Raw genomic sequence first — 26121 nt, forward strand, 5'->3', positions numbered from 1 at the left:
CAGCAGTCCCATCCTGGGAGCACACGGCACGCCGCTCCTTCCAGGAAGTGGTAATAGCTGCCTTTTCCCCCAAGGAGCAGTCAAGCCCTCCTTGCTCAGAGGTTTCTGTAGAGTCCACGGAAGGAGCTCCTCGGCCCCCCTTCCCCAGAGCTGAGTTCCCCAGCGGAGAGCAGGCAGCCCCTCCATCTCACTGGCTTGTTCTTCTCTGGGATTAGGACGCAGGCCGAAATCCAGGAGTGCGTGCTTCCACACGTGGGGCTCCCAGCAAATCCCCTTCGTGAGCAACTGGAGAGCGAGTTAATGGAATGGACCAGCCGTGTGGACGGGAGCGTCTGCTCCTGGCCGGTCCCACGGTGTGGCCAAGGCAGGGGCCCTGCCCTCGGGAGCCTCATGTCTTGGGGAAGCGGCGAAGAGCAGGCAGTAAATCCATTTCCCATCAACGTAAAGCCCACCAGCTTTGGAGAACGTTATTACGAAGGCGTGGACTTCGTGACTCGTGGGCCTTGTGGCTGTGCCCGTTGTTACAGGGAAGGAGATATAAGAGACTTCCAGCAGTTAATGTGGGGGAAAACTACTTAAAATAGTTTATTTTGGCGCAAAAAAAATTGAAACTCAGGCATAATTTTTCATAATACACAATTCCCACAAAGACCCTCCTCACACACGCCTGCCTTAGCCATCCTTACCTGCCCAGGTGCGGACATGGGAACTGGGGTACGGTGACCTCGATAGCACACAGCCTTAGCTCGGGGAAAGCTCCTGGGCCCCCCTCGGCACCCCCGATTCAGTCTGGACACAGTTCTGACGCATGCCCTCACCTGGTCTCGCAGGAGAATTGGGCACAAGGCTGGCCGTGCGCTAATAGGAGTTTCAAGTGGGAGACAGAAAAACAAAACCTTAAAAAGAGTGCCACCAGAGACCACCTGGTGGAAGGGTCACCCTAACACCCCCCTCTGCACCTATGACTGTAACATCCGGAAGAGTCATCGGAGCCACAGCCATGACTCAGGTTCTGAAAAGCTTAAGGGACCATTTGTATCTTTTGCTCCCAAAGGCAGGAAGGGAGTGATCCAGTTTAAAACGGTTTCATTCCAGAATAGGTCTCTGAGGGGCAAGTCCAGTGATCTAGAAAAGTCACTAAATGCATCCGCTTCTCCACTAATCATCTGCCGGGCACGTCCCAAACCGCACCCTGTGTGCTGTGACATGGATGCTCAGAGGGGAAACTGAGACAGAGGTTAGGTGAGCAGGGGCGATGGCGGCGCCATTGTAAAACGACACTCCGCGAGACCGTCTCACATGGGAGGTTCTGGGTTCCCATCCCAGGACCTCCCTGACGAGACCGTCTCACATGGGAACCCAGAACCTCCCTGAGCACGTGGGAAGCATGTGTGCCACGATCCAGGGTGGCCGAGGCTCAGTGGGAAGCGTGTGTGCCACGATCCAGGGTGGCCGAGGCTCAGACTGGATCGCAGCCTCGAGACCCTGTTGGGGTGTTGTCTTGTCTGCCTCTCTTCCTATCTCTCTTGCTCGTGGAACTAATAAATATAAATAAATAACCTCAGAGGTGGGGAAGAAGTAAGATAAGCTGTCTGAGGTCCCAGAGCAGGTGAGTGCCAGGCTGGGATTTGAACCCCGGCCACATCACGTGCCCTGTGCTGCCCACACTACTGCAGGCAAGGTCAGAGCTGTGAGCCCCGCTCTGTCCTAGCGCCAGCTCAGACAAGGCAGCTGCACACTCGTATTTCCCGGAGGCCCTAGGAACTGTCACGCCTGGGCCCCAGCATGAGCCCAGGACCCACAGACCCTTCCTGTGCAGGGCCGGGTAGTATGTATATTCAGCCCTGTGGGCCTTGTGGTCTGGCTGCTTCTACCTGCCTCTGCCCTCTTAGGGGGAAATGCCTCAGGCAAGAGCGTGAGGGGCATGGGCAGATTTGGGCAGAGGAACACAGTTTATCTAGACCCGAGGTGGGAGTCGAGCACCATCCCTCGGCCTGAACAAGTCTTTTGAGTCCGGCTGTTCCCTCACCGGCATCACTCCAGTCGCCGAGTACCTACCGACCGGTTGGTCCATGGTGGGAATACCTCCTCCCCGAGCCCCACTAGGCCACTGGCTAACTCCTACTTATCCCTCATGGCGCCTGTGAATCATTACCTCCTCCAGGAAGCCTTCCCTGACGGTTTCCCTGGGCCCCCATGGCTCCTGGTTCACCAGGCTCTTCTGCTGCAACTTCTTTTCATCTGCTCCTCTTATTAAGATGCTCCTTCCTTGGAGACAGGGACCCTTCTCCTTCTCCTTCTCCCCCTCTCTTTCCCCTCCTGCTTTTCCTCTTCCTTTTTTTTTTTTTTTTGGTTTGTTTTGGCCATAGGGCATATGAGCTTACTAGAGAGAGACAGAGAGAAGGAAAGTGAAGAATCACCTCCCGAGGGGGGTGGCCATACTGCAGTCCCTTCTCTACCCTCCCCTTGGGATTGTTGGCACACACGCACACATGCCCGACATGATTTTCAAACCACCAGGTCCAGAACTCGAACTGCAATCAGCCATGTGGGAATCCAGCACCTTAGCCACCACGCCACCTGCTGGCCTGGGTCTGGCTTCTCTTGAACAGCACATTACCGCTGTGCCCTGGAGCCCCCGATAGATATCTCCATCCCTAGAGTCTGGCATCCCGTAAACCCTTGGTAAATAATGTGTGGGTGGATGAGGCACCAGCTGACCGGTCCAGCGGCCTGAGAGCAGCAGCTGGGCTTCGGAGATGCTGGGACTGAGCATCTTGCTGTCTGGGGACTGTCCCTGAGCCTGCCCCTGCCCCCCACCTTGGCCTTCCTGCTGGGAGCCACTTGGGCATGGAAGGCCACAGCTGCTGTGTGTGATCACCCCCGAGGGGCGCAGCTGCACCCAATTATTGCTGCCCCCTCCGCCTGGCCCTTAGAAGTCACCACTGCCTTTGAGAGGGGCAAAGCATGAGACCCAGCTGGCTCCTTGCAGCCTGCCCAGGGTCCCCAAGGACCCAGAGAGACTACATATTGCCTGGGGGAGGGGGGCGGTGAGCGTCTCAGCCTGTCTGCCCGCCCAGGGCAGGCAGCCTCTCAAAGCCACAGCACTCTGCCTGCTCATGCAATCTTTGTGACATTTCACGGGTGAGGGACACTGAGCTGTGGAACCCAACCTGGGAGTTACACAAGGAGGGCGGGAACTCCTTTAGCTGGGTGCTGTACGCCACGCTGGGCCAGCTGCTGGCTGAGCAGTGCGGGGGTTACCGGCCTTGGCTCTGGGTCGGCCACCCGACTACCACGCAACGTAACCAGGGTCACTGAGCCCCACTCAGCTCCTCATCTGAAAAATAGTGTCACTTCTCAGCACTGAGTGGGACTGGGGAGGTGGTGAAGGGATTGGCACACAGGGGACTTCAACAAGTTCGTGGAGGGCCGGCCTCACAGCTAGTAGTTACGGGAGCCAGGTCCCACATGGCCGACCGCAGTTGGAATCCCAGCCCTGGCGACTTGATAAACATGCCAAGCGTGTGTGTGTGTGTGTGTGTGTGTGTGTGTCCCAAATCCCGACAGGATGGAGAAGAGGGCATTGTAGTGTGACCACGTCCCGTTGGGGGAGCACGTTCGCCTTTCTCCCTCACTGTCCCTCTGGCTCCTGGTGAGCACGCGTACCCTCTAGCAATTAAAAAAAATTTTATAGGAAGATGGAATTAAAGGATGAGCTAATTTGGGGCAAAAAGTTTTGAAATTTTTCCAAACTTTTACACCCTTTCTGTAAACTTTCAAAAAATAATTTAGTTAGTTTAATTATTGTTATTATTATTTGAGAGGTTTTTTGCTATAGGGCGCATGCGCTCACCAGAAAGAGAGAGAGACAGAGATACAGAAAGCGAGAAATCACCTCCCATAGGGGATGGTCACGCCGCAATCCCTTCTCCTCCATTCTCCTCTCAGGATCTTGGGCACGCACGCACACGCGCCCGGCATAAGTTTAAGTCACTGGGTCCGGGACTCGAACCACAGTCGACTACATGGGAGTCCAGCGACATAGCCATTACACTAACTGCTGGGCCCAGGGAGTCCAGCGACATAGCCATTACACTAACTGCTGGTCCCATTATTATTATTGTTTTACTGTAGGGAATGTATGCTCACCAGAGAGAGAGAGGGAGAAAGTAAGAAAGCAAGTTACCAGGTCCAGGACCTGAACCACAGTCGGCCATGTGGGAGTCCAGCACCTGAACTCCACCACCACACCAGCTGCTAGCCCTCTGTGAACTTTTAAAAGATCCTCCCCTTCCAAGGCCATTATCAATAACGATAAATAAATAAATAAATAAACCTTTTTTTCAGAGTTATTTTTATTTAACTTTATTTTTTTATTTTAATTTGACCAGAGAGGGACAGAATGAGAGAGAGAGAGAGAAAGAAAGTGAGAAAGCAAGACGCCAGGTCCAGGACTTGAACTGCAGTTGGCCATGTGGGAGTCCAACACCCTTAACCATCACACCACCTGCCTGGGCCAGTAAATAACTCTTCTTAAAAAGAGGAAAAGATCCCCCTCCTACAGAGCTCAGTTGGTGGCAGTTACCTTGGGGATTGTGGCTTTTTTCATTCTTGGTTATTTAGGAAAAGATCCGCGATATGCCTGTACACGTGTTACCTGGAAGAAACGGTCGGTTGTACTGTCGATGTACGTAGATTATAAACCTTTTCTTGGTGTTTTTATATTTTATTTATAAACTTTGTAGATTAGACCGGTGGTGAGGGCCCTCATCATGTGGCGGTCCAGATGTGTCTGTGGCCCGGATCGGGGTGTAGCAGTGGTGCGACTGGACCCCATGGGAGGCCCTTGGTCCTCCAGTACCCAGCGGGTGCTGTGATCCAGGCTGCTGGAGCTGGGGTGGGTTGTGGAGTCAAGGTCGTGTTGGGAGTGCTCTCTTTCTCTGTCTCTCATGGAAAAAATACACCGATAAGCTTTGAAAAGATGTGTTTGTGACATTAGCTAAATACAGATATGCTACAGTACAAATCTATGTGGCTATTTAATCTATAAAGAAATCATTTGGGAGACCAGCAGGTGGCATAGTGGTTAAGGCCCTGACTCCCATGTGGTTGACTGCAGTTCAAGTCCTGGAGACCAGCAGTGAAGCTCACACAGTGCACCTGGACTCCCATGTGGTTGACTGCAGTTCAAGTCCTGGACCTGGCGGCTGAAACTCACACAGGGCACGTTTATGTGAGTGCCCAAGATCCTGAGAGGAGAATGGAGGAGATCAGATTCTGGCATGGTCAGCCTCCCTGAGGGTGATTTCTTGCTTTCTGTGTCTCTGTCTCTCCAGTGAGCGCATGTGCCCTGTAGCAAAAATCTCTCTTAAAAAAAATTGGAGATACTTTTTCAATATTAGTGGTGTGTTTTTTTGTTTCTTATGTTTTTGCCATTGGACCCTTGCACTCACGGAAAGAGACAGAGAGGGGGAAGGTAAGGAACCACCCCCTGTGGGAAATGGCCGTGCTGCAGTCCCTTCTCCTCCGTTCTCCTCTTGGGATTTTGGGCACGCACACGTGCCTGGTGTGTCTTTTAGGCCACCAGGTCCAGGACTCAAACTGTGGAGTTGGCCATGTGAGATCCAGCACCTTAACCTCCATGTCACCTGCTGGCCCCAGTGGTGTTCTCTTATGCTTTTACTAAATTTTGTGGCAATAGTAACACTTTAGTTGCTTTAACTAATCCTAGTCTTTTAAAATGAAAATGATTTTGCTTTTCGGCTTGAGCAAGCAGCCCTGAAGATGGAAGCTTAGAGCTACGGCAATCGTGGTAGGAGGTTGGGAGTTTTGTCGGTATAAACCATTCGTGGTCTATGAAATTGGATTTGCGGCCTACATTTCAAATATTAGGAGAAGGGTTATTAAGGATTATCTTTGTCCAAATAAATCTTTTGAATCTTGAGGGGAGAAATTGTCAGGTCAGCCCCATAGCCTAGTGCTTAAGGGAGCCAAAGTCCACATGGCCAACTGCAGTTCTCTTCCGGCCCCAGTGGTTTGAAAAACTTGCCAGCCATGCATACATGTCCAAAATTCCAACAGGCACCACGACCATGCCCCGTGCTCTCTCTCTCTGTGAGCACACGTGCCCCTCTGGTGATTAAAAAAAAAAAAAAATGCAGGGGGCCTGGTAGGTGGTGTGGTAGTTGGGGCGCTAGACTCCCACAAAGTCACTGCAGTCCGAGTGCCAGACCCGGCAGCTTGCTTTCTCACTTTCTCTTGCTGTCTCTTTCTGGTGGAATTTTAAAATAAATAATAATTACAAATAATATTAAATAAATAATTTTTGAGAGTTTTTTTTGTATAGGGCACGTACACTCGCCAGAAAGACAGAGAGATACAGAGAGACAGAAAGCGAGAAATCACCCCCCAGGGGGGATGGTCACGCCGCAATCCCTTCTCCTCCATTCTCGTCTCAGGATCTTGGGCACGCACGCACATGCGCCTGGCGTGAGTTTGAGCCACCAAGTCCGGGACTCGAACCGCGGTCGACTACATGGGAGTCCAGCAAAATATCCATTAGGCAAACCACTGGCCCCAATAATTTTTTTTTAATTCAGCTCATTTGGCCACACAGTGGCAAACTTCTCCATGATGTGGCTGCTGTGTCACCTTGCCTTCTTGCCCGCAGCTGCCCTGGGCACACTGGACTTCAGCCTGCTGTACGACCAGGAGAACAACGCCCTCCACTGCACCATCAGCAAGGCCAAGGTGGGCACCACAGCCGCCCCACGCCTGAGTCCAGGTCCTGGGGGTGGGAGGCCCATCCTTCCCCCATCCAGACCGCATGCTGTCTTTGCTATGTGGGCTGCAGGGCAGGGAGGGAATTCCTGCCCCGACTATCTCGTCCCCAGAAACAGCCCTGAGAGTAAGGCTTTGGGGACAGAAATAAAATGAAGAAACAGGTGAGAAGGAGAGGATGTGGAGGCCGAGGCCGGGCTTTCGAGGACAGAGGCCCGCATACTCCAGGAGGGAAGAGGTCGGGGAGATGACCTGTCTGTCCTGCAGGCCACGCCTGAGGGTGTGAGAGCAGGTGCCAGCCCAGCGGTGGGCTCCGCGTCCTGCTTGGGAGGCTGACACCACTCCAGGATCTGGGGGTGGGTTGCGTGGGAAGAGCCCCCAGGTGAGGGAGCTGAAGCAGGGCTGGCAGTGCAGTCTCTCAGGAGCCTTTGGGAGGATCCGGACTCCGCCCGGCCACCCACCCTCTGGGAAGGGGTCGGTCTCAGTGTGCTCATCTGAAAGCAGGGCCGACCACCCACCCACATAGCGCTGTGAGCGTCTCCTGGCCTAATCCGAAAGTCTGTCCAAGCCTTGCTGCCTGGGCAGGGTTGTGGTGTCTATGGACCCACTGCGGCCCAGCCAGGACCCTGGGGCTCCCTGGCCCTGCCCCTTGTGCCAGCCTGTGTCGGCTCTGTTCTCAACCACCCTGTTCCCTTCGTCCCTCTCTGCATCGCTCCCTCTGGGAGGAAGGTGCCAAAGTTGATGTTCTCTCGCAAGGTAAGGGCCTGCGTGCCGCACCCAGTAGGGCTGCGGAAGGGCCTGGGCTGGCTCTGCTCACACCAGGGGTCTCCCGCAGAGCTGGCCCAGACTCAGCCCAGCCTCCTCATCCACAGGCTTCACCCGCTGCCCCCTCCCACCCTGCCAGCTGTGGGGCTGCCCTTGGCTCTGTGCCACCAGACGGACAGACTGCCTGGTATTGTCCTCCAACCAGCCAGGCCCACCTCGTGGACTGCCATGGGCTGGCGTGAACACCATTCATGCTGGGTCCAGACACCTGGAGGCTTGTACACTCCTCCTTGACCTCTGCCTTCTCTGGGCACTACCCAGGCTGAGGTTCAGGGACAGAGCTGAGCATCTGGTGGCCCCCAGCTCTGCCAATGTGGAGGCCAGGTGGTGGGGCCTGGGCACACCCCTCCTCTTCTCCCTCCGCCCAGCTTTGTAGATGTTGGCCAGGCTTGGGCTCTGGCTGTCAGGTGGCTCTGGCCAGAGCCCACCCCTCTCCACCCATCCCACACCCCAGGATCCCTCCTGCCTATGTGCTCACCCTCCTTACCCGGCTCCAGGTGTGTGTGCACCTCTGCGTGTGCACATGTGTCCACCACAAGACGTGTCCCTCCGGGGACCCAAGACCAGGGATGGGAGGTCCACATTCTCCAGGTCCTTCTCTGTAAATCCCATTCTGCAGGCACGGGCATGGGAGGAGCTGGGGCTCTGGAGCAGGGCCCCCAGGTCAGGGAGAAGCTGCCTAGGCAGGTTCTCTCGGGGATCCTTAGGGGAGAGCCCAGAGGTTCCCGGGGCTGGCCCTCACCACCCACCCCTGACGAAGGCTTGGTCTTGGTGGCCACCTGTAAAACAGGCTGATCCTCCCCACCGCCCTGGGCGCCACACACAGCACCTGGCCACGTAAGCGTCCTAATGCCGCCCTGCAGAATGGCGCCTGGCGACACACGCCCATACACAGGGACACGCAGGCCCCAAACCCCAACAGAGCCACCAATCTTGGGAGACCCCAATTTCGTTTTCTGTTTTTTTTATGTGTGTGTGTTTTTTTTCTTTTTTTTTGGTGTGTGTGTGTGGGGGGAGAGGCTTTTTGCTATGGGGAGCATGCGCTCACCAGAAAGAGACAGAGAAATAGAAAGCGAGAAATCACCCTCCAGCGGGGGACGGCCACGCCGCAATCCCTTCTCCTCCATTCTCCTCTCGGGATCTTGGGCACGCACGCACACGCACCCGGTGTAAGTTTAAGCCACCGGGTCCGAGACTCGAACCATGGGCGACTACATGGGAGTCCAGCAACATAGCCATTACACCAAGTGCTGGTCCCTTGTTTTTTGTTTTTTGTTTGTGTGTGTGTGTGTGTGTGTGTGTGTGTGTGTGAAAATACATGAGCACAAAAGGTGCCCTCGTTCCCCGTGATTACCCGCCCAGTTCAGCGGTGGGGAGTGCATTTGCTGGACGATGTTCACCTGCACGACAACCTCTGTGCCAGGAAACAGCTCCCGCTCCCTCCGCAGCCCTGCTGCCGCCTCTGACTTGACCGCACCAGGGCCCCCTCGTCAGTGGGACCAGGCGGTACCTGTCCTGTGGCTAACGTCACAGAGCACAGTGTGCGGAGGCTTATCCGCGTTGGGGCACATGGCAGGTTCCTTCCTTTTTGAGGCCGAATGATACTTGGGACTTGGCTTTGACGAGGGCCCAGGCAGGGCCAGGGCCAAGGTTTCAGGGAAGGCTCTCTTCTCAAAGCTGGAGCCACCCCCCACAGTCTGCCCTGTGCTGGTGGCTGCCTCCTGGTGGCCACCTCAGCCTCCCCTCAGCACCTTCTCTGCCCGCCCTGCTGGAAGACCCAGCCCCTCAGGCGCAGAATCAGTTTCACCTCTTACAGGCACAGTACCCGGAGAAGGGAGGTCCTGCCTGTGAGGTCCCCCTTCAGGACCCAGGCCCAGGGCCTGGCATCTGGAGAGCAGGGCAGCACCCCGCCCACCGCCCTGCAGCTGCTCACAACTAGGAAGCTAGAATAATCGACCCGGTTTACAGATGACAAAGCTGAGCCTGAGGGCCCAAATTGCTCATCCATTTAGTAACTAATAAGTGCAGGGGCTGGATCAGAACCCAGGCAGAGAAGTGGGTGGTTGGAAGTCCCCACCTCAAATCTCAGCCTTCGCCTGGAGCTTTTTCAGACTCCCCTCGGAGGTGGGCTTGGTCTGAAGCTGTACAGCTGCCTCTGCCCCACCCGACTCCACCCCACCGTGCAGAAATCTGGCAATTCTTTGGTTGCTTTTGCCTTCTTGGACAGGGTCTCACCAGGCTGCTACCCTTGTCCTCAGCCTCCCAGCTGGGACCGTAGGTGCGCGCCACACCCAGCTCTTCCTTAGACAGGGTCTCACTGTGTCGCCAGATCACAGTCCTCGCGGTCCCCTGCCTTATCTCCTGAGTCCCAGGATTACAGGTGCACACCACTGTGCCAGCCTTTAGGTTGGACCGGGAATTGAACCCAGGCCTCCCATGTGGTCCCAGCCTGCCACAGCCATCTCCCACCTCCCATCCGTTTTCAGAAGAAAAATCATGCAGTTTCCAGAAGTAAGAGCGTGTGGGAGGTCAGCTAAGCCCTCCCCGTCGCGGCCCGTCTGCCCCCTGGCTGTGCACACTGGACCTAGCTTTCCGAAGGAGCTGGAGGCAGAGTTAGCAAGGGTGCCATCTTGTGGGGGCCCTCCGTGCCCGGAGAGGGTGACCACTGAGGGCGCTGGCTGGGTCTGGCCAATGCAGAGAGGAATGGAGCCTGGTCTCGGACGGTCTCCCAGGACCAAGACCACTTCCCCAGGGCTGCGAAGGGGAGTGTGGGGATGACGGGACAGAGGTTACGGGGATTCGGGGTCAGGGAGGGAAGACCACCATGTCTGGAAATGGAGGAGGGGTGTCAGGAAGCGGGAGGAGCCTGGGCCAGGCAGGTAGCGTGGGCTGAGTGTGACTCACCTGCCTCGGGAGTAAGGGAGGCTGGAGAGAGGAAGGCTATTCTGGGAAAGAGGCCCCACAGCTGCGCTGGAGGCAGGAGGTGGCTCCAACACTGAGCAGTCCTCACTCCCCCGCCTGGGGCTGCGGGCCTGGAGCTCCTGTGAAGAGAGCATGAAGGGACCCGCCAGGAGGCCCAAGGGCCCAGGCGCGCTGTCTCCCTGAAGTCTACCGCTCACCCTTTGCTCTTCTCCACACAGGGCCTGAAGCCGATGGACCACAATGGGCTTGCAGACCCCTACGTCAAACTGCACCTGCTGCCGGGAGCCAGTAAGGTGAGGGGTCCCACCAGGCCTGCCCACCAGCTCTGCCCGCTGTGGCGGTGGGGTCAGGATTGGACCCAGCGAGGCCACAGCTACCACACCCCCTCGGAGCCCAAGCAAGCTGGTGGGACCTCAGCCGTTCACCTCTACTCGGAGCACCCAGTCAGCCCCACACCCTGCAAGGGCCTCATGACCTGCTCTGGGCTGGGGAACCGCCCCTCCCAGGATCACGTCCAGGCCAGCGTTTTATAAGCATTCTCAGCTGGAGGTTATTACGTGTAGAAAAAGGTCTCTGTGGTCAAGTCATGTCGGGAAACAGGACTTACCTGAGCCTTTAACGCATGGGTGGGCTACTCGGTGGCTCGCCCTAAGGGGGCTGGGTGGGCAGCATCTGCCAAGCTCGTTGCCCACAGAGCCCTTGTTCCCAGGCCAGGTGACCCAAGAGGCCGGTCAAGCCCAAGTTCAGGGCACCAGAACAGCGGGCGTCTCTAGAAAGGGAGAAGACAAGTTGCTCTAGACCTCCTTATATGCGTTTCACAGTTCAGCGTTTTGTTTTTAATTTCATGGGGGCTGAGCCAGAGCTGACTTTGGGGCCCAAGTGTATAGGGCCAGGGCTCCTACCTGTCTAGGAGGGACCATCCCAGAAGGAGCCACCACTTCTTCCTAGGGAGGACGGAGCTGTAGGAGAAATACCAGGCCCCACCACCTACTCCTAGAGAACTGGGCCCCCCACTCCAGGCTGACGTGTCCTCAGGCTGCCGGCACGCCTGGGCTGTGTGGCTGAGTGTGGTGGAGGGAGTGTACCCGAGGTGGCAGCTCCATGACCGTGAGCCCTGAGACTTATGAGACCCACCAGGCAGTACCTGGCTGCCAAGTTCCCTGGACCCCCACGTAGAGCAGTGTTGTATACAGAGCGGTCTCCTTGGGCCAACTGGAGGCATGTTAGGTGAGAGGCAGCTGGATCCCAAGTTGCTGACTGCATGGTTCGAGTCCCGCTGTGTACAGGCCAGCTCTCGGGCGTGTGTATACAGGTCATCTGGGGAACCAAACCCACAACCTCCTGTGTGGATCCAGCATCACTTGAGCAGTGTGTTGCTGCTGTGCCAGAAGGCTGGCCCCTCTTCCACTTTTTTGGGGGGTGCAGAGGAGAGGCTTTTTTGCTGTAGGGTGCGTGTGCTCGCCAGAAAGACAGAAAGAGACGCAGAAAGCAAGAAATCGCCCCGCAAGGGGGATGGACACACCACAATCCTTTCTCCTCCATTCTCCTCTCAGGATCTTGGGCACGCACGCACACATGCCTGGCGTGGGTTTAAGCCACTGGGTCTGGGATTCGAACTGCAGTCAACTACATGGGAGTCCAGCGGCATAGCCATTACGCTAACTGCTAGTCCCAACCCTCTTCTGCTTTTAAGGACCCCTGTGACTACATTGGCCAGCCAGCTAATCTGGGATAATCACCCTATTTTAAAATCAGCTCATTAATAACCTTAATTCCACCCACAACCTCAGTTCCCCTTTGCCATGGCAGGTAACATATCCGCAGGTTCCCGGGACTCAGACATGGCCACTTGGTGGCTGTTATTCTGCCTAACACACTTCCTGGTGCTAGTAAGATGCTGTTTTCTTTTTCCAGGCAAATAAACTCCGAACAAAAACTCTCCGTAACACTCTGAACCCCACCTGGAATGAGACCCTCACTTACTATGGGATCACAGACGAAGACATGATCCGCAAGACCCTGCGGTGGGTGAGGGCCCCTGGGCCACCTGCCCCCCACCCCCAGCCCTAGCCCGGCCTTGTCCACAGGAGCCCTCGAACCCCCCCAGTGCCGAGCCCCACCGACCTCAGAAGCAGGTTGGGAGCGCCGTCTGCTGAGGTGCCGGCTGTGCCCCTTGCCCCCCAGGATCTCCGTGTGCGACGAGGATAAGTTCCGCCACAACGAGTTCATCGGGGAGACGCGGGTGCCCCTGAAGAAGCTGAAGCCCAACCACACCAAGACGTTCAGCATCTGCCTGGAGAAGCAGCTGCCGGTGAGCGGGCCGCACACTCTCACCGGGCCCTTCCCGTCGGGAGCTCAGGGCCTAGAGGGTTTGCTGGGCACCTCCTGTGTGCCTGGCACGGCTGCAGGTGCTGAGGAGACAGACCCTCCCACCCATTCCGGGCACTGTGGTTCTAATGATGGAGCAGAGAGAGCCAGGGCAGGGGGAGTCCGAGGAGGTGAGCTCGGAGAGGTGGGGGACACGGGAGGAAGCTGGGAGGACCTGGCTCTGCCTGAGTGACACGGGCCCAGGAGGTGCCCCGCGGCAGTTAGCAGGCTCGCTGCCTCCTGGGCTCAGAGTAGCCACCGGGAGGGCGTTTGAGGCGTGATTCTAGACAGGACATGCAGAATGGATGTCAGGAGGGCCTGGGTCTGGGTCCCTGGAAGGAGGAAGCGGCCTTCGCTGAGTCTGGTACAATGCCTTACCTAGGAGGGGGACCGTGAGGGAGGCCCTGGGGCCCGATTCTCAGGAGCATGACTGGAACATGCTAGACTTCCGGGGCCTGGGAGAGTCCCAGCAGAGACAAATAATTCTTTCCTAGAAACTGCAATTGCTCAACAATGATGTCGGAACAGATTTTGTCCCCTGGCCGGCTCCCTCTGGCCTCAGCCCCAGGGCTATGAGCCATCGGGGGTCAGGGCAGCAGAGCTGTCCCAGAGTCCTAGGCTGTTTGTCCCTCTCAGCTGTCCTGCCCCCCTCTGTCCATAACCTCACGTTCACCTGGTCCTTGGGGATGGGAGGGCCCAGCCAAAAGTCCCCAGGGCCCTGGCGTCAAGAAAAATGCTTGGCTGTCAGTTGCCCCATTTTCTGAACCTGGCAGTGTGACACTGTCCCCGAGAGGCCTGCGTAGGGACAGCTCCAGAGGACGAGGACAGCAGCCATCGCTGTGTGCCCAGCCTGTGGGGCCTCCAGCCTCAGACATGGGTCCTCAGCGAGCCCAGCCCTAGTCAAGCCCTTGGAATAAATCAGCTCATGGCCCCAGCTTCCTCCCAGAATCCTAGTTCTGTCTTTTTGCATAACCTGATCAAGTTTTATTCCCTTGTCACGTTCCCTCCCACTCACAGACATTTGTGGGATCGGTGTAACCTTCTCCGTGTTCTTCTTAGTCACTGAGCACAGGTAGCCTCGCTTTCCCAGTGCGCCGTGGCACTGGGAAGGGCAGTACCGGCCCTCTGCTATGTTCCTCAGTTTTGCCCGACCACCGGCAGACACCAGCAGTGTGGCTGTGAGTGTGTGTGTGAGAGTGTAGCAACATATGTAAGTGCGTGTGTGTGTGTGTGTGTTCACATGTGTGGATACCCGAGTGTGTTGGTGAGCGTGTGTGCGTGCTGGTGCACGGGGCCGATCAGAGCATGCCAGGGCTTCTCTTGTACTTGACAAGCTCGTTGACCCAGTTGGGGACACACAGGGACCACAGGAGTACAGTTTAGGATGGCTGCTCTGGCAGTAAAGACATACGTGGGGACATCGACGAGTCTGTGGGAAAATGGAGTTAAAGTACAAGTTTATCTTGGTGCAAAAAAATTTGAAATCCACGCAGTCTGTGGGCTGACCCACAGGCTGGGGAGGCTGGGAGGCCGGCCTCAGCCCCTTCAGCTTCAGGGTCAGACTCTACCCAGGAGGGGGAGACTGCAGAAAGGTGGGAGGACACAGTTCCACTCACTCAGCAGGGACCCAACAAGGCCCGGTGGGCGAACTCGGGACATGAAGGCCGGGGAAGGCGGAGGGAGGCTGGAGCAGGCAAGGACCGCGAGTGACCGCCTCGCCCAACAGGTGGACAAGACGGAAGACAAGTCCCTGGAGGAGCGTGGCCGCATCCTCATCTCCCTCAAGTACAGCTCGCAGAAGCAGGGCCTGCTGGTGGGCATCGTGCGGTGCGCACACCTGGCCGCCATGGACGCCAACGGCTACTCGGACCCCTACGTGAAAACGTGAGTGTGCGGCTCAGGCCCCAGGCCCTGGACCTGCTCGCCTTCCTTTTAGGACAGGGCCCTCAGCCAGCTCAGTGGTCCACATGAAGAATGCGGAGGGCGCCCAGGAAGCTATGTCCACAGGGCGTGTTCTTTTCTACGCCCCTTTGGCAGCCCCAGGGCTTGAGGATGGCCAGCCCATTTCACAGATGAGGTAACAGAGGCCCACAGAAGCCGAGTGGCTTCCCAGACCATGGAGATGAGAGAGTAGTTGTCTCCTGAGGGCATGCCCAGGCCTCTCTGCAGCCTTGGGGCCCAGGTGGGGCTGTGACAGATTGGAGGAGGAGACAGGAGGAGGCAGGGCTGGCCACGAGGCTGGGAGATCCAGCAAAGGAGCTACCAGGACTTGGCAACCGCCTGTGTGTGTCCAGATGTGTGCCAGGGCCACAGGCACAGAGGGTCTGCCCGGTCCTGACAGTGACATGGGGCAGAGACTCCAGCTGGGGACTGTGCCAGGTGATGGGCCGCTGAGCTGTGACCCCGGCCAGGGTACGCTGTGCTCTGAGCTCTGAGAGAAGCCGATGGCACTTTGAAGAGAGGTGCCACAGGGGCCACGGTGACCACCTTTAGTGCTTGGGGTTCTGCACAGATGGAGGCTGGACATTAGCCCGAGTTCACGGGGGGCTCAAAGGGCCAAACGCAGGGAGGGATTTGGCCAGCAGGAAGGAGCTGGGCTGTTCAGGAGGGGACAGCGGAGGTAAGCTGCAGCAGCAGGAGTGGCCTGGCCTGAGGGCACCACAGGGAGGTGGGGCTCCTCGTAGCACAACCATTCTCACTGACCACTGTCCTGTCCTGTCATTTTAAAAATCAGATGACAAAAATGCTGCCGCCACTTTGGAAAACTGGCAGTTCCTGAAAATGTTAAACTCATAGTTATCGCGTGGCCCGGCAGTTCCACCCTAGGACTGCACCCTAGGGCGGGAAACCCGAGCACAGACCCACCAGAAACTGCGCTCCGGCCTTAGCAGCATTACTCACACTAGCCCGCGGTGGGCACACGCAGGCGTCCATTGCTGACCAGTGGCCCGTCCGTGCACCGGGACAGGGTCCACATTGCAGACAGGCGCACCAACATGATGGCCTGCAAGCCTAGTGCCACGTGAAAGAAGGCAGGCATGGGCCAGCAGGTGACGTGGTGGTCAGGGAGGCTGGAGCCCACACGGCCAACTGTACGGTGTAAGTCCCAGACCCAGTAGCTTGAAAAACACACTGGACGTGTGTGTGTGCACGTGACACACGCATGCATCCCAAAACCCCCAGAGGAGAATGGAAAAGAAGGGATTGGAGTGTGGCCATCTGGGGTGTGTTTTCTTGCTTTCTCTCCCTGTCTCTCTCTGGTGAGCATATGTGCCTTATTGCAAATTAAAAAAAAGTAAAGAGGGGCCATAAGGTGGCATGGTGGTTGGGGCACTGGACTCCCACATGGCCAACCACAGTTTGAGTCCTGGACTTGGTGGCTTGCTTTCTCACTTTCTTCCTCTCTCATAAGTGTGCATGCCTTATAGTAAGTTGAAAAATAATGATGATGATCAATAAAATTAAATAACTTTTAAAATGTGTATTTTAAAAAATAGATAATAAAGAAAGGAAGGGGGCTGGCAGGTGGCGTGATAGTTAAGGCTGGACCCCCACATGGCCAATCTCAGTTCAAGTCCTGGATCTGGTGACTTGCTTTCTCACTTTTCCCCTCTCTCTCTGTCTCTCTGCTTAAACTGAAAAATAATGATGAGGAGGACCAGCAGATGGCGTAATGGTTATGTTGCTGGACTCCCACGTAGTTGACCACGATTTGAGTCCCATACCCTGTGGCTTAAAGCTCACACCAGGCGCATGTGCATGCGTGCCCAAGATCCCGAGACATGGAGAAGGGTTTGCGGCATGGCCCGGGGGTGATTTCTCGCTTTCTGTCTCTGTGTCTGTCTCTCCAGAGAGAGCATGCGCCCTATAGCAAAAATCTCTCTTAAAAAAAAAAGAAAGAAAAGAAAGTAAAAGGTTGATAATAAATAAAATCAAATAAATAATTCTTTAGAAAAAAAGGAAAGGAGGCAGACAGCAGGCTCCGTCTGTGTTCGTATGGAAGTCTAGAACAGGAAGTGCATCGAGACAGAAAGTGGACCCGGGGTTGCTGGGGCTGGCGGGGAGATTGGGAAGAAACGAGGGGCGAGCACTGACAGACACAGGGTTTCTTTCTGCGTGATGAAAATGGTGGCACAGTCTTGGGACTGTACTAAAACCCACTGAAGTGTCCACTTCGAGGCCACACTGGACACTGAATTATATCTCAGTCAGGCTGTTATTAAAAACCTGATGCCACCAGGCGCCAGGAGCGGAGCCCAGGCATCTTGGAAACCTGGCAAGGACGCCTCCTTGGGGCAGTCAGGAGTGGCGCTGGGACTGCTGGTCTCCATGTGGCAAAGAGTGGGATCAGCTCAAGGCGGGCTCAACAGCGAGCAAACCGTGCACCTCAGTGGACCGGAGCCCCACGTGAGGGGGACGCTGTGACCATTCAGAAGACAACGGGGACATCCGTTCATGCCCTCAGAGAGAAGGTCGGCTCCGTTAGGTCGGGGCTGCGCCTGCCCTGTGGCCACGTTACTGTCTTCCAGCTCTGTATGCTAGAAACCCACGCACGGGCGAAGGCTGTCGATGGCAGCGCGGCTTTTAATGGCGAGAAACTGGAAACAGCCGCTACCTTCGGCAAAGTATAGATTAGTCAGACGTGGCGTGTGTGCTGTGGGGTCCTGTGCGCTGAGCAGGAATAAATTAGAGCTAAGTGAGCATGGGCCGCGAACGGAACATGCAGAGCTCAAAAGCGCACTGCGGAGTGGTGCGTCCGCGCGACACTGTTTATAAACTGTGCACTTTGTTCTTTAGTGTATTTTTTATTTCTTCCACGAGTGAGCAAGAGCGGCAAAAGACTGCCCCCCCATAGAGTCTTGGTGCAACAATCCGCCCCTAGCCTCAGCCAGTCCCTGACTGTGGCACACGCATGCCTGCCCCCCGACCCCCGCCTTTTCCCTGCTGTTTTCTCCGCCTGCTGTGCCCTCCCATCTCACCTCCCCACGACGATCCTCTGCGTAACCCTAACCTCTGCGTTCTTCTGGGGGTGACCCTGCCTGGCACCAGCCACCCTAGCAGAGCTTCCAGGAGCCTCCTCGCACAGCGCCACCTCAGGTCCCTCGGCCCTCGGGTCCTGACTGCTGGCCTAAGCCTCCTAGGATCCCCGTGGTGGGTGATCAGGCGGAGCTGGGAGGTGGCTCAGCGGGGTGCTGCGCGTGCTCAGTTTCCCCTGGTATGAAGTGGGGAGTGTCAGAGTGACCTCAGAGGCTACAGGAGGGCTCGGGGGGCTCGGCCCAGGCCTGGCATGCAGTGGTCACGCACGTTAGCCAGGGCTGTCACAGCACCGTGCTCTGCTGCTGCCAGCCTGCTCTGAGGTGCTGGGCCTAGGCCAACCTCCAACCTGGGAAACTGAGGCAAGTGTCACCAGGGAGGAGGCGTACATGGTGCAGGTGCCCGTGCCCACCGAGTTCTGCCCAGCACCCAGTGCCCGCCTGGCACTTCCTCAGCTCTCTTCCCTGGCCCCAAAAAGGAAGCAGCCAAGACGGTGCCCTGCTCAGAATCTGCCCCATGCCTTCATTTCCTTGCCTTTTCTATTTAAAAAAGAAAGATTTATTTTATTTTAATTATTAACTTATTATTTTAAAATTTTATTTAACTTTACTTATTACTATTTTTTTTTCCAGTTTGATCAGATAGAAAGCAAGAGAGGGAAAGTGAGAGAGCAAGCTGCAAGGTCTAGGACTTGAACCCCGGTCAGCCATGTGGGAATCCAGTGCCTTTAAGTACTATGCCACCTGCTGGTCCCTAAGTATTATTATTATTTTTTGAATTTGCTGTAGAGTATGTGCGCTCCCCAGAGAGAGACAGAGAAAGAGAGGGAAAGTGAGAGAGCAAGCTGCAAGGTCTAGGACTTGAACCCCGGTCAGCCATGTGGGAATCCAGTGCCTTTAAGTACTATGCCACCTGCTGGCCCTGGGGCTTCTCTTACAGAAGAAGCCAAAGTGGTGTGAAAACTTAAATCAGAAGATGACCCCAGGGGAGCCTTCATGGCTGGAGGCCCTGAGGCTGGTGAGGGGTCCCTCAAGGGAGAGTCTTTGGGCTGAGAGAGTGGGGACCCTGGAATAGCCTTGTTCAGAGGGACTTCCTCAGTCGGAGTGGGACGCACTCCCCATGCAGCCATCCTGCCCCCGCTGCTCCCCAGTGCGAGACAGGCGAGGGTGGTTCACAGACAACAGACATCTGGGTGCCGGACACAGCAAAATGGCCGTCGGATGGATGGACGGAGACTGACGAGTAACTGAAGAATTTCTTCCTCTCTAGGTGGTGGCTTCTTTTTTTCTTTTCTTTCCTTTTTTTTAGGTTTTTGCCATGGGCCTGTGCTCTTGCCAGAGAGAGACAGTAAGAGGGAATGTGAGAAATCACCCCCTCGAGGGCATGGCCACACGGTCCCTTCTTCATTCTCCTCTGAGGATCGTGCACACACACACACACACACACACACACACACACACACACACACAACGCCCAGCATGGTTTTCAAGCCACTGGGTTCGGGACTCGAACTGCAGTCAGTCCTGTGGGAATCCAGCACCCTAATCATTATGCCACCTGCTGGCCACCCCCCAGCCCTTTTTTTAGTTAGGTTTATTGAGGTACAATTTACATACTGTAGGTTTCTCCCTGTTAGAAGTTTGACCAACAGGGGCCAGCCGGTGGCATGATGGTTAAGGCAACTGGGCTCCCACATGGCTGACCACGGGTCAAGTCCTGGATCTGGCAGCTTGCTTTCTCACTTTCCCCTTCTCTCTCCCTGGCGGTTTGGTCAAATTAAAGAATAAATAATAATAACAAATAAAATTAAATAAAGAAATATTTTTGAGAGGTTTTTGCTATAGGGCGCGTGTGCTCGCCAGACAGACAGAGAGAGACAGAAAGCGAGAAATCACCCCCCAGCGGGGATGGACATGCCGCAATCCCTTCTCCATTCTCCTCTCGGGATCTTGGCCACGCACACACACGCGCCCAGCGTGAGTTTAGGCCACCGGGTTCAGGATTCAAACCGTGGTCGGCTACACGGGAGTTCAGCGACATAGCCATTACGCTAACTGCTGGTCCCAGGTGACTCCTTTTTATTGCTGAATAGTCTTCATTATAGGAAGAAACCACAGCTTTGCTGTGGGTCAGCTTCCCAGTGGCAGACATGTGGCCTCTTTCCAATTTTTTCTTATAAAGTTTGTTTCTTCCATGAGCAAGAGAGAGTTAGACAGAGACAGAGAGACAGCACTCCCAACAGCATCTGCATGCCACGACCCACCTCCAGCTTCAGCCAGCCCTGGATCACGGGCACATGCATCCTGGGGTACCAGAGGAGGTCTCCAGATGCAAACCGAGACCCTCCCTTGGGGGCAGCCATGCAGAGCACTGCGTCTTACCCTGGAGCCACGCCTGGCCCGTTTCCAGTGTGGGTGACTGTATGAAGCTGCTCCCGGCTGGTTTCTGTGCACACGCTTGGCTTCATTTGTCTCCCTCACCCCCAGCTGTGCTCGTATTCTCTAGTGTTTCTGTGGTATACCAGTGTAGTTTATTTAATGGAAGTTGCAATTTTAAAAATTGCAAAATAAAGCGCCAAAGAGATCCCATTGCCTCACCTCTCAAACCGGCAAGGATTCCGAAAGCGATCGTTTCCAGCTCTGTCAGGGCATCGTGTGTCACCCACGGAGCCTTTCTGGGGGGCAGTTCGGCAAAACAGAACAAGAAGCTTGGGCATGCCTTGAAGCAGGTAATTTGACTTCTAGGAATTCAGGCATTTATTCAGCAAAAGTACATTGATCTGCCCAGTGCCTGGCCCTGAGCTGGGTGCCAGGAAGCTGGCAGGGAGAGGACCAGTGTGCCCAGAGCACACTCAGCCACACGGAGGCGACTGTCACACAGTCATCTGTGCAGGGACAGGCCGAGAACTTCTACAAAGGACACTCAGGGCCTCCTGCCCCTCTGCAGCCCACATAGGAACTCCCTGCTTTACAGGAGCCGAGGCCTGGCTTCCGAACAACTCTGTGCCTGCCAGCTATGTGACCTTGGGCAAGTCACCGCACCTCTCTGAGCCTCAGATGAAGGCAACTGTCTGCATTGGTGGAAGCCACTAGAGCCAGCAGGGGCTCCCCTCAGTCTGCAGGCCGTTTCCTGTTACTGCGCAGAGGCCTTTCCCTTCTTCGAGGCTCCCACACCGTGGTAGTGAAGGTTACACGATTCAGGCAATGTACCACTGGATTTTACACTCTAGGAGGGTGGATATTCTAGCCCATGACTTGTATCTTACTCTGCCATTTTTTAAAGGCTCACACAAGGGGCCAGTTCTGCTAGAAATGTTTGTCTAGTGGGAAATGAAAGCTCTGTGAAAATTAGACTTCCAGAAACAGGAAACTCTGACCTGCGGGTGGAGGGCTGGTGGTCCCCTGCAGGAGGCGGGTGAGGACAGAGGCGGAGCCGACCTGGGGAGCTCTCGGCTCTCCCGCTGCCATGACCGCTCACCTTTACCATCCAGTAGTGCTGGGCAAACCCAGTGGTTGGGGCGAGCGGAGAGCCGGGCATCTCTCTCCAGAGAGAAGGGTCTTTTCAAAGCCCTGCTGGCCCCGTCTACACCCATAGCGGCTCCACCCTCCGCCTGTCCTTGGTTATGATTCCAGATACCTGAAGCCAGATGTGGACAAGAAATCCAAACACAAGACGGCAGTGAAGAAGAAAACCCTGAACCCAGAGTTCAATGAGGTATGAGGCTGGCAGCTTCAGGCCACGCCTGTCCCCTGGGCGGTCACTGCAGGAGCCGCAGGGTGGGGAGAAGGCCCCAGCTGTGGCTCAGTGGTGCAGACAGAGGGGACCCAGGGTGCGAGGGGGCGGGCAGGGCGGGTGGCCTGGAAAGCTCTTCTGAGGACAGATTGACAGGCGCGTGGCCACACTGGATGTGGGAGTTGCACGGAGGAGGTGTTGAGGGGAATCTCGGGTTTTCCTCACGGAGGTAACAGCTGGGAGGGTGTGAGGGAGATGGGGAAGCTGTGTGGGGGTGTGAGGATTCTCGGGACTCCAGGGCCTCAGGCAGGTGGCTACGCAGGTCTCCAGCCCAGGAGTGGGTGCTGCAAGAGATGCCAGCGGGGGAATCCCCATGGCAGAGGAGGGGGCAGAGGGCCCTCGGCAGAGCCGAAGCACGCCAGCCATCCAAGGAGACACCTCTGCAGAGAGGGGTCCCGGAGGGGAGTGCCACGAGGAAGGGAGTGTCGGCAAAAGCAGAGCCAAGAGCTGTCGGGGCAGCAAGACTGGGGGGAGCGGGGGCAGGTGACACGCCTGGCAGCAGGGAGGCCCTGGGGGTCTGGAGACAGCAGCTCCCGGAAGAGGCAGGGGGGCTGTCAGGCAGACGTAGGCAGGGGCAGGGCGGGTGAGCACGACTACCTCCCTCCCTCCCTCACCCCTGCCCTCATTGCACGGCCCCTCCCAGCCACCAGCACAGTTCCAGGCCAACGGGCCTCTGTCTCACCTCTCCCTTCTGGCCGGCAGGAGTTCTGTTACGAGATTAAGCACGGCGACCTGGCCAAGAAGACCCTGGAGATCACCGTGTGGGATTACGACATCGGGAAATCCAACGACTTCATCGGTAAGAGCACGACGGGAGGGAGCGCCGTGGGCCCATCCCGGGTTTGGCCAAGGGCAGAAGCCCCGGATCAGGCCATGGAGCCTCTGGAGAAAGCTGGGGTTGTGGACTACCTGCCCCCACAGATGTGAAGGGCCTTGGACACGATCCAGCCTCACCCCAAGTGACAGGAAGGGGCAGGCCCAGAGAGAGAGGGGGACCTGGGAGGGCCACACCGAAGATGATGGTCAGCGCCTTGGGCAGGACTCAGCCTTGTGGCCCAAGCTGCTGGGGGGCGTGACACCGTGGAGCTGCCCCGGCCCTTCTTCCCACCTGGCCCCCATTCCTTGGCCCCTAACATGGGCCTTGCATGAGGAAAGGCCAGAGTGTGGCATGGCGGTGGGCAGGGCAGAGTCCCACCCTGGGGGGATCCAGGTCCCTGGGAGCAGGAGGTCACCGTCCCTGGCTGTCCCTCCTGGTCTCCGCAGGCGGCGTGGTTCTGGGCATCAACGCCAAGGGCGAGCGCCTGAAGCACTGGTTCGACTGCCTGAAGAACAAGGACAGGCGCATCGAGCGCTGGCACACGCTCACCAACGAGCTCCCGGGGGCCGTGCTCAGCGACTGACGCCCACCGCCAACGCCCACCCTGCCCTCCCCTGGGCTTCCTCAGCTGCCACCAAGGGCCACAGCCCCCATGTTGGGGAGATCACGACACCTCCTGGGACACAGCCGCTGCAGCCCCTGCTTGGAGGACACGGGAGCCCAGCACTTGGGACAGGGAGGGCAGAGAACTGGGCCCCCAAGGGGAAGGAGAAGACCTCGGCCTCAGCTCCCTCCTGGGGGAAGAGCTTGGGGCTACCTGGGGCAAGGACCCACCCTGAGGTCAGCGGCAAGGCACAGGCTGAGAGAATAGGAGTGCCCTGGCAGGGCCCTGGCAGTGGAATCGTGACCAGGCGAGGACAGGACTCCAGAGAACCTTTACTCCCAGGTGAAGCCCACGGGCGGTTCTGGACACACCCGCCATCTCTGGCGTCACTGGGCAGGTGGGAAGAGGTGGGCTTAGCAGCTGAGGCTGAAGTTCCTGGAGGTGCCAGTGAACACAGGCGAGTCGGCCAGTGCTTCCCTCAATGATTCCACAAACCCTGGGGGTGCACGAAACCCAGGCCTGCCCTCAGGGAGCTGGAAACTCACAACTGCAGGTGCAAAGCACCCAGATCAACCCGGCCGGCCTGCAGGTGCAGTGGGTGTGCTGGCTCTGCCAGTGGGGAGGTCAGGAAGGCTTCCTGGAGGTGGTGCTCCAATGTGGCCTTGAAGAGGGGTGAGTGGAGGTTTCTAGACAGGCGGAGGGGGAAGGAGCCCGGGCAGTGGGAGTGCTCTGCTAAGGCTTGGAGGGGACAGAAAGAGGCTGGACCAAGGAACTGTGAGGGACCCCCACTGCCCCATGCAAAGTGCAAGGTCATTCAGACAGGAGTGGGGCTCTGGTGGGGGGCGGGAGTAGAAGCACCACAAGGAACTGATGATGGTGAGGAGTCAAGGTCCCCCTGGACCCAGATCTTCTGCCTAGATCTTCCTCTTCCGAGGGACCTCGAAGCTGGGCCCTGCCCCCTTGTTCTGCGTCGGGTCACCTGCAGTGGAGGAGAGGTCCCTTAACATGAAAGAAAGCAAACGTTCCTCCTGTCCCCCTCTCCTTAGTCCCCTCCCCGTGGGCTTGGGGGGCGTACTGAGGGTCTCTGAGTCGCTACCCATAGCATCTTGGCCTCAGCATGGCCATGGATGTCCCTTTCGGGAGTACGTGGCAGCCCAGGGCTTGGTTTCTGGGGGAGCCTATCCGTGCTCTGCGGGGGTCCAGCTCTCCGGGAAAAGGTTGCAAGCACCGAATCTTCACAGGAAGTGAAGCCTGGCTTCCCGGCCTCCAGGGGGCCTTTGGGACCCTGGATGGACAAATGCAGACCCAAGGGGTTTCAAAGGCAGCAAGCCTCACTCTGTTCAGCCTTCCTCTGTTCAGCCAGAACCAGGACCCCATGGCTCCTCCCAGCCCCCCAGCCCAGAGCTCTGGACTCTGCAGAGGAAGCGGGTGCTGGGCTCCCACGTGAGAGGGCTCACCCTGCCTGCTGCCCACCCATGCCAACACCAGCAGCAAGGTTTGCAGGGGCCAAGCACATCACCGTCTGAGGCCAGGGTGACAGTTCAAATCCCACCAAGTGCCGGCGGCCATGACCCAGTGTGCAGGGGAGCAGGACTCAGCGCCCCTGAAGTACCTGGCCACCTCTGTTGCTCGTGCAGCCTCAGTCCCCATCTTAGGAGCGCTCTGTGTCATGCCGAGGGTTAGTGCATACCGCGTGGCTGGGGTCAGTACGCGCCGTCCCTTCCCTCCAGGCTGCTGGGGACTCAGAGAACATGGGGAGAGAGGCCCTGCGTGATGGGGACGTGTCTTGTCACCGTCCTGCCACCTTGTCCTTTAGCTGGCTCTGGAACCATGTGTCCCACTTACGGCTTTCCCAGAGGTGCCCACACCCTGGCCCTGGCTCTCAGCCACCCTCTGGGCCTGTGAGCCGGGGGTCGGGGCAGAGTAAAGGCACTGTTTTTCTCCACAGCTAGTACGGGAAGCCCTGGGGGCTGAAGTAGGAGTGGCCATTAAGACCCAGGGTCTCGGGAAGTTCTGGGTGTCTTAGCTTGCTTTCCCTGGGCCTCATTCAGAGAAGAGCCTTGACAGCCTCTCTGTGAAGACAAGTGCTGAATGGCAGAGCCAGCAGAGGCCTGAGCCCACCTAGTACGACTTCCTCATTAGACACGTGGGGAAACAGGTCCAGTGAGTGGAAGGAGCCCACTGGGACACACAGCACTGCTGGCACCGCGTCAAGGGCCCTCTGTGCCCCAGGCTCAGGCTGTGTCAGGTTGAGCGGGGTCCTGAAAGATGGTCCCGCCTGACCCAGGGACAGGACAGCCTGGGGGCCGCGCTTCTGGCCAGCCGGCCCAGAAGCAGGGTGGGGTGCGGGGGCGGGTCCAGGGAGTGACAGGCCTGCACCAGGAGCCTGGCACTTTTAGGACCTCGCGCAGATTGATTCACTCATAAAGGCGCTTTGAAAAGTTGCAGAATCCACTCTGCCTGTGACCTCTAACGGGCACCTTTCTTCTGGTCTATCAGCTCCTCAAAGGGGAAATCTGATGCCAAAAACAATGTGATTCCAAAGTCAGGCGTCAGGAGCCAGGGGGACGCCGGATGCACTGCATCCTCCTCCAGCCCTGGTCTCCGCCCCGCCCGCCGCCACCACTAGCCAGTCCCCGACGGGCCCGTCTTCCAAACCTGGAGCGGTAACTTCCTGACCTCTAGTGGCGAGAGCGAGGAACTGCACCCCGGGCCGTGCATGTGCTGCCCTTTGTTTCCGAACCGAGCGAAGCTCCCGATGCATGGTCTCTGGCTGTCGGCGACGCAGACCTTTGTGCACTGCTTAACACCGTTTTTGCTGCCAGGTGACGGCTGCAGAAACCGTCCTCACACTGCAGCCCCACAACACAATTTTTGTACTTTCGTCTGACATACCCAAAGGTGTCCTTTTTATGTCTTATTTGTTAACATTTATAATGACATATAATCCAAAGTAAATGGAAGCATCATATTGAGA

The 26121-nt window shown here is 56.9% G+C and overlaps 1 protein-coding gene across 1 annotated transcript; it reads left to right on the forward strand.

The window, feature by feature from the left end:
* Positions 1 to 702: 702 nt before the first annotated feature.
* On the forward strand, positions 703 to 26121 carry DOC2B (double C2 domain beta). The gene is made up of 10 exons (XM_006167605.3): positions 703 to 714; positions 3181 to 3304; positions 6674 to 6753; positions 10749 to 10823; positions 12445 to 12554; positions 12715 to 12841; positions 14624 to 14781; positions 21564 to 21645; positions 22426 to 22522; positions 22987 to 26121. Exons 1-10 carry the CDS (start codon positions 703 to 705, stop codon positions 23121 to 23123), a joined length of 1002 nt encoding a protein of 333 aa, XP_006167667.1. The 3' UTR covers positions 23124 to 26121.

Source organism: Tupaia chinensis, unplaced genomic scaffold (genome assembly GCF_000334495.1).
Source record: "Tupaia chinensis unplaced genomic scaffold, TupChi_1.0 Scaffold144899_1, whole genome shotgun sequence".
NCBI classification, from domain to species: Eukaryota; Metazoa; Chordata; class Mammalia; order Scandentia; family Tupaiidae; genus Tupaia; species Tupaia belangeri.

Coding starts and splice junctions, on each gene's coding strand:
- DOC2B (XM_006167605.3), top strand. Junction 10,824..12,444: donor TGCTGCCGGGAGCCAGTAAG/GTGAGGGGTCCC, acceptor TTCTTTTTCCAG/GCAAATAAACTCCGAACAAA. Junction 21,646..22,425: donor TGAACCCAGAGTTCAATGAG/GTATGAGGCTGG, acceptor TCTGGCCGGCAG/GAGTTCTGTTACGAGATTAA.